The sequence below is a fragment of the Capsicum annuum genome, chromosome 5 (genome assembly GCF_002878395.1).
Source record: "Capsicum annuum cultivar UCD-10X-F1 chromosome 5, UCD10Xv1.1, whole genome shotgun sequence".
Taxonomy (NCBI): domain Eukaryota; kingdom Viridiplantae; phylum Streptophyta; class Magnoliopsida; order Solanales; family Solanaceae; genus Capsicum; species Capsicum annuum.
The window spans coordinates 69,400,185-69,413,532 of record NC_061115.1 but is presented as its reverse complement, the minus strand read 5'-3'; the positions used below and the strand labels follow the sequence as shown (position 1 = coordinate 69,413,532).

General features: G+C 36.2%; 1 protein-coding gene across 6 annotated transcripts in view; it reads left to right on the top strand.

Annotated features, from left to right (window-relative positions):
• Positions 1-12,609, top strand: part of LOC107870685 (alpha-ketoglutarate-dependent dioxygenase alkB) — a 21,930-nt gene extending 9,321 nt beyond the window's left edge. For 2 of the 6 annotated variants that reach the window (XM_016717286.2, XM_047413048.1), the window contains one exon: positions 12,359-12,609. In XM_016717286.2, the coding sequence (XP_016572772.1) occupies positions 12,359-12,498 (140 nt within the window). In that variant the 3' untranslated portion in view covers positions 12,499-12,609. The other 4 variants (XR_007055764.1, XM_047413050.1, XM_047413049.1 and 1 more) reach the window with 4 other exon arrangements.
• Positions 12,610-13,348: the final 739 nt, after the last annotated feature.

The window sequence follows — 13,348 nt, the reverse complement described above, 5'->3', positions numbered from 1 at the left end:
TACTTGGTAGATGTATTATTCTTGCTAGGACACTTTGTTGTATGCTTTATTATGAATGTGTTTACTATTCTTTGTTTATTATCCCTTGTGGGTGGCATATTTTTGTCTTGACATCTTGTTCCATGCTTTATTAAGTATTTGTCTATTATTCCTTGTCTTGAGCCGGGGGTCTATCGGAAATAGCCTTTCTACTTCTCTTGAAGTAATGGTATGGACTGCGTACATCTTACCCCCCAGACCCCACTATGTGGGAATACACTAGGTTTTTTGCTGTTGTTGTTGTTGGTATGGTTACTAGGACAATCATGTTTTTTTTGATTGTTTCTTAAAATGTATGGTATGGTATGGTTTAATTTCATGGTTTGATAATCATGCCTCGCTTTATGTAACCACCGATTTGGAGGTTTCCCGTAGTTTTCATATTTTTTCCAATTATGCCCTTACTATTATTTAATATTATTTTATCCTTTACCCTATATTATTTAGCTCCACCTCCTACCTCGACCCCCTCCCAGCCCTACCTCCACCACCCAAAAAATACTTTTAAAATAAAATTTTTTCTAGAAAATTTTAAAATTTATTCTTATCCTACCTTTACTCTGACCCCACTACCCTCAACCCATTTTTTAAAAATTTATTTTTAAAAAAAATTCAAAACTTTTTCTTACCCCAACCTCGGCCCCCTCCCTCCCTACCAACACCAGTTTTCTTATTTTTTTAAAAATCTTTAAAAATTTTTTATTACTCCACCCTTAATCCTTATCAGTCCCCCCTTCCCCACAATTTTTTTAATGTATTTTTAAAAAGAAATTTTTTTCTTAGTCATTCCGTACCCCGACCTCGCCCCCTTCCCCCACTTTACTACCCCCACCATCAAAATATTTTTTAAAAAAATGATAATTTTTCTTACCCCGCCCCCTTATCCTATTCGTTCTCATTGTTTTGTGTTAAATATATACAAATGTTTTCAGAAAATATTTTTCTGTTTGTGTAACGAAGACAAGAAAATAAGTAAGAAATAATTTATTTTCCTAATTTTTTTTTGGGATTTCATATCAAACACACCCGTAGCATACACAAAATATGCATTCCAATTTTGTACTTGTCATCGATGGTCACGTCTCAGAACACCAAAAGAAAATGAAATTTGTTATTATAAAAAATGAATTCGATTACATTTAGATTGATCTACTTTTTTTATTGATTTTGTTAGAGTTTACATGAACTTTAACAACTTTAGAATTTGTGACAAATTAGCAAGAAGAAAAATATTTTATTAATAATTATTGATAAATTAACATTTATAATAATTAAAGGTATTTTAGTGAACTTACCAGTTACTATACAATACTATACCGTCAAATCAAACAATAAACTGTTATTGAACAACAGTGAACGATACAATCCATCCAAACAGTGTATTGTACTGTACAATACCATACCATATAATACCGTACATTATGAAATCATAGCAAACCACCATCCAAACAAGCACTTAGATTATTTCCCTCAAGATAATTTCACCACAAATAAACTCTTAGCCCTATTTATTTGCCTTCGTGATGGATGGACGCGTCATATTCAAGATGAGGTGCCTTGGTGTATATGTTATTTGTAGATGGCATAATACTAATTGATGAGATTCGTAGTGGAGTTAATGCTAGGTTGGGGGTTTAGAGACAAACCCTAAATTTTAAAGGGTTCAGGTTGAGTAGAATCAAGAAAGAATATTTGGAGTGCAAGTTTAGTGATGCCCCAAGTGAGGTTGGTGTGGAAGTGAGACTTATACACAAGTCATACCCAAGAGAGTAAGTTTCAAGTATCTTGAGTCTTTATTTCAAGTAAATATGGAGATCAATGATGATGTCACACCTTGTATTATTATAGGGTGGATGAAATGGAGGTTCGTATTTGGAGTCTTGTGTGGTAAAAATGTCCCGCCAAGATTGGAAGGTAAGTCCTACAGGGTGTTGGTTGGATTGACTTAATTGTATTGGGGCCAGTCAAGCACTCTCATGTTCAGAAGATGCAAGTTATGGATGCTAAGATGGATGTATTGATATACTAGGAGAGTCAAGAATAGAAATAAAGATATCCATGACAAGGTGGTAATGACCTCAGAGGTGGACAAGATGAAGGATAGTAAGACTAAGATGGTTTGGGCATGTGCAGTGGAGATGCCCGAACTCCTCGATAAGGTGTAGGAGGTTGGATATTATGGGTGTGTAAAGGAAGAGGTAGGTCGGAAAAGTATTGGGGAGATGTGGTTATACAAGGCATGACATAGTTTCAGCTTATCGAGGACATGATCTTAGTAAGAGCCTAGGAGGGTATGGAGACCCCAATTTAGGGTAGTAGGTTAGTGAGGAGGAATGTAGTTTGAGTTCTCGTTCCGCTCGGCTTTTGCCTCTTATATCTTAATGGGGACTAGGGAGGAATGTGGTTTGCATAACATTGATCATCAAGGATAAGAGAGAATCTCAAAGACTCACAAATATCCACTTTTATTTCAAGGAATTCCCTCCTTGGGTCAACGTTTTCTTGAAACATTTGTATTTTCTTCTGACTTCTTTGTACCTACAAAACAAGCAAACAAGATTAGTAATAAAAAAGTTCCTCACTTTCACTCGTATTTGCACTCTTTTGTGTTTGGCTAGCACCACACAAATGTACTCACTCACTCTAGCCTTTTACCACTCAAGGATCCCGCCAAAGTGGCTATTCAATTCGATCAATCACTTGCCAAGAGTCACAAACTAACCTTAAGAGTAGAATAAATATTTCTTAGTTGAAGAATGGACGACTCAATAAAATCTAACAGGTTTGAATATAGAAAGTTAACAATGAAAATAAAACGAGTAAAGCACAAAAATAAATTAGCACGAAAGAAAAAAAAGCAGACTCGAAGAATTTGATAATATTTAATGGGGAAATGTACTAATTAAAATCAAATTATGAAACCAAAGAAAGATAAAATTAATGAAAAAGAAACTAATTTATCGAGATTTGGACGAAGGAAATAATTTGGGAAGACATTGGGTTGAATTTCAGGGAGAAAATGGCTCCAAAAGTGGAGAAAAGCTTGAGAAAAAGCCTTTAAAATGAATCTGACTGGCCAAAAAGAGCTAGAGCCATTCGCTGGAGGGCTTGGAGATGGCTGGAAGGGCGGAAGCCGCGTGACAATGCGGCTCAAAGGATCTGGAGCTGATCTGACAACACATAAAATGACGTGTTGCTGACGCATGCGGGACCCAGGCTAGGTATCTGCTACTGATTGTCCACGAAAATACTGCAGAACTTTCTTTTTGTTTTTCCAAATTTTTCGATTTCTTTTTTTATTCCTTTGGGACCGCATAGAATTTTTGGACAACTTTCAGCTAGGGTTTGATTTGAATCCAATGTATCATTTTTACTCCCTCAAGAAACATGAATGATAGCAAGAATACTTTGAAATTTCAACGCCCGTTACATCAACTTGAAATTGACTCAAATTTTTGGATTAGCTTCCCCTCGACCTATAGAACACACCCCTCTAAATTTTAAGCTCCAAGTCAACCTCAATCGAAAGACCCACTTTCAAAATCTTTAAAGTTTCACACCTCCGAAACCCTTCCATGACAAGTTCTTACCTACAACTCCAAATGACTTGAAATTTCAGAATTAGACTAAAGAACAAGAATCTAATGTCAAAAGCTAGAAAATCAAAACAAAAAAATTTTGGATTTTATTTTTAGGACGAATTTTTTAAGCGAAAAAACTCTACTTGTATCAATTTTGCCCATTTTTACGATCCCCTTTCTATATGCTTTGTATTGCTTTCCTTATCATTTGACACGTTCTCTTCACTATCATACTTTCTTTTTTCATCACTACTTTGATTTGCTGCACTAGAGCCGAGGTCTTTTAGAAACAACCTCTACCTCCACGAGGTAGGGTTACGGTCTATGTACACTCTACCCTCTCCAACCCCCACTCGTGGGGTTACACCGGGTATGTCATTATTTTCAAGTTCATATACAAAAGAAAAGGCTCACATATTTAGTGATTTATGCTATTCCGAGACTAGGCTTAGAGCATATTTTGATGATAAAGGGGTATTTGGGTAGTTATTGGTTTGATTTCCCACTGGTAGAAGTTGGAGGAAGTTGTTGGAAAATTTTTTTTGAGTAAATTTCACTAAACACCCTTAACCTTTTGGTTTTGGGAAAAAAAAACACCAACACCTTTTGGGACGATAAACTCCCTTGATCTTAAATTCTATGTTGCTCGGACTCTGCGGTTTTTCCGCCGAACCTGTCTCGACACGAGACTGGCGTGGGTGCGACGCTTCCACCGTCTTTGATTCGGTCAAACAATTTCGGACTCGTTGACCAAATTTAAGAAGAAATTTGAGGGGAAACATTGGATAGGCCGACGACTTACCTGAAAAAAATTCCAACCAACGACTACACCGGCGAACTGTTAAGTTACAGACTTGTCGACGTGCTGATGATCGACGACGACGACTGGGTAGGAAGAAAAAGTTACTGTTTCTTAGCGACGGCGACGGCGTTGGAGTATGTATTTTTTGCCCTTGGTCATTATGTCGATTCACTAACCAGTTTTATTTAATTGTGTTATATCTAATTTTTTTTTTAAAATAAAAACAACTAATATACAACAGTTTTGCTTTTAATAAAAATATTTAATACACATGTGGTTTTATATTGTGTTTTTAATAAAAATTCACTACAATTATGTGTTATGTTGGTTTACACATGTTGAGCAACAAAAGTTTACTGCATGTGTTAGTTCTTGTGTTTTTTAATTTTAACCTTTTTATGATATAAAAATAATTTATATCAATATTTGGTAAATAAATGTAAGTTAAAATTTTGGGAAAAAGTTCCTAACATTAATACTACTAATTGAAAAGTAAAATCAAAGACAAAAGTAACTAAAAATATTAAACTAACTAAAATAAATAAATCATAATCCCTATGTGTCAAGAAAAATTAAATTGATTTAAAATAAATATATTAATATTTTCTTATTTTTGTTTAATAAAGTATTTCTAGGATATCTTTATAACTATATATTTATAATATTTGATTTCTTTAGCCGAATCCCCGCACCCGTATCCATATTCGAATTCGCACCCCCGAATCTTAAAATTTATATTTTGACGAATCCGACTCTCGGATCTGCACCCGTCTCGGATACCTGCACCCGAATCCGAGCAACTTAGCTTTAATTTAACGGTAGGATGAATTGACAATTTTTTTGTATTTTTAAACGGTCATAAATGACCCTTAATTAGTAGGATTCTAACATGAATTTTTACAATTTATATAAGAAAAGTAATTTATAATAATTACATGTAAATTAAAGTTTCACTATTAAAAAATTAATATTTCAACTATCTATTTTTCTATTTACTTTTCTTTGATTTTCTGTATCCGATTTTGTTTTGTTGAATATTTTTATGTAGTGTTGAAATTCTAAATATGTCTTACCCCATTACGTTACTTGTATTATCGCTAATTTGTGTATAGTGTATGACATTTCATGTCATTTTTACATGTTTAAAAAGTTTATATTCTTTAAAACATTTCACTTGTAAACATAATAACAAAAAAATTACAGTTTGAATCTTAAATGTTGTTTACAGGTGATCATATATTTTAAAATTTTCAAAAACCAGTAAATTGTTAAATCAAATGGAGTTTTTGTTTTTTGACAAAGGAGCATTAGGTAATATTTACTTGCCTAAAAACTTCCTAAAATAAATATTTACTTGCATAAAAATGTTAGAGAAGTTAGATGAGTTTATTAATTTAAGTGCACTGGGCTGCCTCTTCTATTATTATTGGGTATCCTTTGATAATTTTTCATATTTTAGAAAATATGTACAGTAAACTATATCGTAATAATGACCTTTTAAAAACACATTAATTTTGCCAATTCATCTTGACTGTTAGATTGAGATTAAGGGGGTTTACTTGCCCATCATTAAGTAAAAGGGGTTTTGTTTTTCCAAATCCAAAAGGTTAAGGGGGTCAGTGGGATTTACTCTAAATTCTTGGAAACTCCGGTGTATGAAAGAGTTGATTATGATTTGAAAAATTCCCTTGTCGTAGGAGGAGAAACATAAGACGAGGGATACATCACCAAAAGTCAGTACTATTGGCCGCTTGTCTTCCATTGTCGACCATCTCCACAAACCGAACAAACATCTCTACTCCCTCACCGACCTAATATATTTGCGGAGCATAACTTATTATACATGGAGCATGTAGTAACACTAAGGGGTCGGTTGGTTTGAATATAAGTTATGCCGGGATTAGTTATATTGGGATAAGTTATGTTGGGATTAGTTATTCTAGAATTAGTTATTGTGGTATTATCTCTTATTGACTGTTTGGTTTGTTGTACTAGAAATAATATACATTGCATCCTTCCTAAGAATAAGTTGTTTGTTTACAAAAATACCCTCTACATTATTTAGCTTTTTGTATGTATTCTTTTTAGCTTTAGTTATTCATTCTTAAAAACAAAACCTCTACCTTATTTAGCTTTAATTATTTTATGTGTGCATTCTCACCATATCATATTAGCATGTAAAATTGCTCCAGTTTGTTTAAATCATCAAATCTATGGTTAACAAAATTAGATAATTGACCATACTTTTTGAAAAATAAGGTACATATGCAAAGTCACTACATGAGTTCATTGAGATTACGTTGGAGACTTGCACAATGCAACTGGAAGAATGAGAAGAATGAAATAGTTGATTAATTGCAAAAATAATACAAAGAGCTTGGAGGTTAATTTTGTCATTTTATGGTTTTATCCCAAGATAAATTATGTTAGGATTATTATACCACCAAAAGGATGGGATAACTTATCTTGGTACTATTTGTTATTCTTGGAATAAGTTATCCCAAACTTGACAACCAATAAGATTCCAAAATTTTTATCCTTGGACTATTATTTTATCCCGAGACTATTTGTTTTAATACCTTACACCAAACTACCTTTAAGGGGTCATTTGGTTTGCGGACTAAATTCTCCTAATCTCTGGACTAATTTAGGGACAAAATAATACCCAAGTTAGATGGGTAAGATTGGATATCCTTGAACTAAGATCAAGTTTGGGATAAAATTTATGTTTTGTTTGATTGAAGGTATAAATTTATCCCGCTTCAACCAAATAAAATATAAGTTTTTTCCCAAACTGAATCCTTGGATATCCCACCTTATCCTATGAACCAAACTACCCCAAGTTATACATTAAATATACATGGAGCATACACGGGATATAAACTGAGTGTATATTCTTCATTACCAGTGAAAGAAATCGTCAGCACCATCATCCGTTATCTCCACTACCACCATAACAAAAACAACAACAAACCTAGTATATTCCCACATAGTGGGGTCTGGAAAGGGTAAAATGTATGCAGTCCATACCACTACCTCCGAAGAAGTAGAGAGACTATTTTCGATAGGCCCCCGACTCAGGACAAAAGGAAAGTAAACAAGGTCATAATAAAACATGAAAACAAGATGAAATAATAGAGATACGACACCCACCAAGTAATAGTATACACTAGCAAACCAAAGGCACACACCTCCCCCAACCCTCCTAATTAGAAGCTCCAACTCCAAAGCCCTCCTAACTACTGACTACGACTCACCCACACGCACTAGCCCTCTATTCTAATTTGAATCTTTCATACCTTTCTATCTAGGGTCATATCCTCAGTAAGCTGTAACTGCTCCATGTCACGTCTAATCACCTTTCTCTAGTATTTCTTCGACCTATCCCTACCTCGTCTGAAATTATCCAAAGCCAACCTCTCACACCTACGAATTAGGTCATCAGTGCCCCTTTTCATCACTTGCCCAAACCATCTCAACCTCACTTCCCGCATCTTGTCCTCCACCAACGGCGCTCCCACCTTCTCTTGAATAGTTTTATTCCCAACTCTGTTACCCATTTTCGCCATCTTCAACTTTTCAACTTTTGAATGTGAGAGTTCTTGACTGACCAACACTCCGCTCTATACAGCATGGCCGAACGAACTGCAACTCTATAGAATTTGCTTTTAAGCTTGGGAGGCACCTTCTTATCACACAAAACTCCCGAGGTGAGCCTCCATTTCATCCATCCTGCCCCAATACGGTGGAAGACATCCTCGTCAATCTCTCAATTTCCTTGAATCATAGACTGAAAGTACTTAAAACTATCCCTTTTACAAACAACCTGTGAATTCATCTCCACTACCACCTCGTCCTCCTGCCTCGAGTCATTAAACTTGTATTCCAAGTACTCCGTCTTGGTTCTACTCAACCTGAACCTTTTAGACTCCAGAGTTTGTCTTCAAACCTCTAATTTATCATTAACACCCCCCGCGTCTCATCAATCAAAACTATATCATCCGCAAATAGCATACACCAAGGTACCTTTCCTTGGATACGTCGCGTCAACACATCCATCACCAAGGCGAATAAAAACGGGCTAAGAGTTGAACCTTGGCGTAACCCTGTCTTTGACAGGGAAATGCTCTGAATCTCCTCTCACCGTCTTCACCCGCATCTTTGCTCCATCATATATGTCCGTAATCGATATGATGTACGCCACGGGACCCCTCTCGCCTCCAAGCATCTCCAAAGAACCTCCCTAGGGACTTTGTCTTACGTCTTTTTCAGGTCGATAAACACCATGTGTAAGTCCCTCTTCCTTTTTCTATACTGCTCCACCAGTCTCCGCACAAGGTGAATTGCCTTTGTCGTCGAGCAACCATGCATAAATTCAAATTGATTCTCAGAAATAGGCACCGATCCTCCTCAACCTCCGCTCAATCACCCTCTCTCAAATCTTCATCATATGACTCAACAACTTAATACCTCAGTAGTTGTTGTAACTCTGGATGTCACCCTTGTTCTTATATAATGGAATCATCGTACTCCTTCTCCACGCCTCGGACATCTTCGCAGTCTTGAAAATGTCGTTAAATAATTCGGTCAGCCACCTTAAATCTGCCCCGTCAGTATACTTTCAAAAATCCATCGGAATCTCGTCAGGCCCCGTCGCCTTACCCCTCCGCATCCTATGAATAGCCTCTCTGACCTCTTCAACCTTAAAACATCGACAATAACCGAAATCACGACAGTTCTCTGAGTGTTCAACTCCCCTAAAAAAATGTTTCTGTCTCCCTCGTCATTCAAGAGTCTATGAAAATACGACTGCCATCTTCTCTTAATGTGAACGTCCTCCACCAATACTCTGCCATCCTCCCCTTAATGCACTTCACTTGGTCAAGGTCACGGCCCTTGCTTTGTGGCCTTAGCAAGCCTATACAACTTCTTTTCTCTCTGCTAATCCTGCATACAAGCTTTCAAACGCTGTTGTCTTAGCAGTCGTAACTGCTAACTCAGCCTCCTTCCTAGCTAAAGTGTACTCTTCCCTGATCACCCGCTTCTCCTCTTCATCCTTACTCTCAACCAATTTAGCGAAAGCCGCCTTCTTTGTCTGCACCTTCTTTTTAATTTCTCCATTCTACCACTAGTCCCCCCGATGCTGGCCATACCGCCCCTCGAGACACCCAACACCTCTCTAGCTGTCTCCTTGATGCAACAGGCAGCCCTATCCCACATACTATCCACGTCACCCCTACACTTCCACGCCTCCATCCCCGCCACCTTCTCCCCTATCTCCAGCGCACTAACCGGAGTCATTCTGAAAACAAAACGAAAGTTTTTTTTGACAATCAATGATATTTTGCGAACATTATTTTTAGATATAGAATTGCAGGATCATTATATAAGGGTTCTGCAGTTGCAGCTCTCCCGCCAGTGGTTTTGAGAGAGCTGATTCAATCAGGATTTGGGGTTTTGAGAGAGGGAATGAAGACTTGGAAAGGGTGGTTTGAGATGAGAGACAGTAGGTGTCTACTTGTACGAGGAGAATGCTGCCAGTTTTTTTTTTTTTTTTTTTGGGTGGGTGGGTGTATGTGTAGGTGTGGAGTTTGTCAGCCAGCTAGGGTTTTGTATAACCTAGGGAAATGATAGGGATGGTTGATACCCTGGGGTGGGCTATGATATATGATCACACCCAACTCTAGTCCTAAAAGATAAGCGGGAACTGCAAATTTATCCGGTTCAAGAGTCTGGCATGAAATCCACAAAGAACTATTTTCAGTCACAACTCTCACTATCACAAAGAAAATTAGTTTAACCAACTTTTTTGAGTTATAACACTTTTGATTCTTGTCGTAAAATTGTAAAACTAACAAATTAGAAATTGTTTCTAATTCCGCTTTTAAATCTAAAAGATTTAATTCTTCTCTGCTTAAAAATGACGTTCAGCAAACAAACCTCATTCTGTAATCTTTTACAAGTAATACAAGATATAGCAACAACGTTATCTGAGGGCCTTTCAATTAGCAACAAGCAAAACGTAGTTGAGCAACTAGATAATGATAATCGACACAATTATATTTAAACACTGTCAAGAATTCATCCGACAGTTAGTTCTATAAATATCCTAGATGAGAAATTTAGCTACTCATAATTTTACTCAAAAATGCAATACTAAAATTCATAACCAACAAGAAATAATGGAAGAAACAGGAAAGCTCTCATTATCCCTTTCTGCTCGTGTGGTTCTTGCCTTCAAAATACTGTCCCTTTAAAAGACATTTCTTGGGGTTTATATGGCCTAAGGTGTGTAGGAGGCTGCTCATGCCAATCCAAACTTGGATATGAAAATCAGAAATGCTCACCGAGGGAGCTCGAGGCATGAGGAGGATTGACGGGCCTCCTCGTCAAATTTTCAGGTCTGGTCCCGATGGAGCGCGATACCCCTTGATTCAGTGCTTTGAAATTGGCCAACTCCCCTGGCTTGTTTTCCTGCATCGCAACATGAACAGGTGGGGCATCATCCTCAGCAGTTTTCAGCTCTTAGTTTTCTTTACTCGACTTGGGCTAAATAATCCCTTTTCAGTCCGCTTTCATCCAAAGGGCTTCCTACATATCAAACATATAAGGAGCTCAAAATTCCCCATAACGATGTAAATAGCACAAATATGCACAAGATATGAGGTGATAATTACTGTACTATAGTTATTAAATTCAAGCCAAATATCAATGCGTAAACAGCTTTGGTCCATGTGCTATTTTTTTAGTTACATAAACTGGGGCTAAACGACTTTGGTCCATTTGCTCTTTTTGGTAATTGCTTAAATCTGGGGTCTAAAATGTGTTATTTACATTTCTTATAAGCCAGTTTATGTAAAAATCCCTATTAAGTTAAAAGTGAAATGACGAAATATGTATTGATAAATAGGCCCTTACTTGCTTGGGGTTGTGTTTGGTGGATGTTTGGAATTTAAATTGTGTTTATTAGAAATTTGGTAGATTGCTGTATGTGCTTTGGTTATGTTCTTGTTTCCTCAAGTTTACAGTGACACTGTAATTTTCAGATTGTCGACAAACAGCCGTCAAACAAGGCAAGAATTTCTAGAAAGGACTCTGAGAGACTACGTTAGAAGTACAAAACATTTTTCCGAAATGTAACACTTTCTGATGACCATGCTGTCAAAAAATCAATATTTTTCCAGAACATTGAACTTTCTACCTGCTTGTCGAAAAGGTAAAATAATATTTCAGAAATTTTAATTTTTTTATGGCTCGACATTGGAAAGGAAAAAAAAAAAGAGCCAATATCAATATGCTGATGGCATGGTCATCAAAAAGTGTTCTATCATAAGGTCTTTCATACACCGTGGTAGTGAGAAGTACCGTTTTAAAATATCAGTTACATCTTATTTCCTTGAAGATTCATTTCTACAACCTCCTTTCAATCTCTGTATTTTTGCTGAAGACTTTCTCTGTTAAAACTCCTGAAAATCCTAGCAGTGTGCTTTTTGAGTTCATCAAGGGGGGTGAAATGTCTAAAGTTAATGTTATAGATTATTCTATTGGATGTCGCAAGTAGGCAATATGATTTTTATGAGTACTATAATTGCTTACTTGATGTTCTCAATGCTCAGTGTTGCTAAAAATTGTCATCTCGTCGTTTAAAACGAGAGGGCGATTTTCAATTTTCCAAGTGAGAATTGCTTCATGGGTGTCGGGTGAAGCCACGAGTGGACTCCAAAAAATGACGTACAAAGTGATTCAGTTGGTTCTTTGAATCTTTTGGCTTTTGAAAACATTGTCAGGGTTGTATGTTTTTCATTTTCTCATTTGACCATTATAAGAAGCCATATTGTTTAAGTTCGTCTGGAGTTGTGCTGGAAATGAGGAAAAAAAATTCCCAAGGCCCTTTATACATTTTTGAAATGCACTAAGTTAACTTTGTGCCTTGCAGGGGTACCTAGGATCTTCACTGATAGAGAACATGCTGAGATATCCTCCCTTGAATTGAAGTTTTCTGATGAAGAGCATTCTGCTTTCTTGGAGTACATTAGGACTTCTAGAATCAATATCAATATCAGACAAGTATTCTAGATTCTGTTTTCTCCTTGAATGTTTTGTGGAGATGTAATACGAAGTAAACATCATTTTGCATAAATTGGGTAAACATGAGAAAATTGGAAAAAACAGTTTTCCTCCGTACCAGTAACATCCAAATTTTTATTTTGATTATTTTATTTATTATATTTATATTATTTATTTTTATATATATTCTACTATATAGAAGAGTCAATCAAGGGACGACCAAGGGCAAAATAGTCATTTTGCCCTTTGGTCAAAAAGTTACAGAACTCTCCATCATCTCCATAGCCGATCCTCATTCAACCTTGAAAAAGTTCCAGAACTCTCTATCATCTCCATAACCGATCCTCATTCAACCTTCACTCTTCAGATATATTTCTTTTCTCTAGAAGATATTCATCAACAGCTACATCGTGGAGACTTGGTCAGGTTTTCTCAGCTTCAGCTACACCGTGGAGACTTGATCATTGAGAATCGAACAGCTATTACGAGCTTCAGCTATGCCATTGAAAAATTTAATGGTACTTCCCTCATCTTCTCCTATTTGTTTCTCTGCCCTTGCGTCCAAATTAGGAAAAAAGTTGCAATATCTCTTCTGGCGTAGAAATTCCATGCTTTTCCTTTATCTTGTACAGTTTTGATTTATTTTTTCCTGCGGATCTGAATCTCTGAACTTCAATTTTATTTTGGTTCTTTCGTATTTTTGTTCTCTCCACCTTAAATTTTTATATGGTTATTTCATATTTCTGGACTTCAATCGTGCACTTCAAAGATACTTCATGAAAGAAATTTTTTCCATCTTCATGTTCAAAAATCATGTAAAGATCTGTTTTTTTTATTTATTTTCAACGAAAAAGGTAAA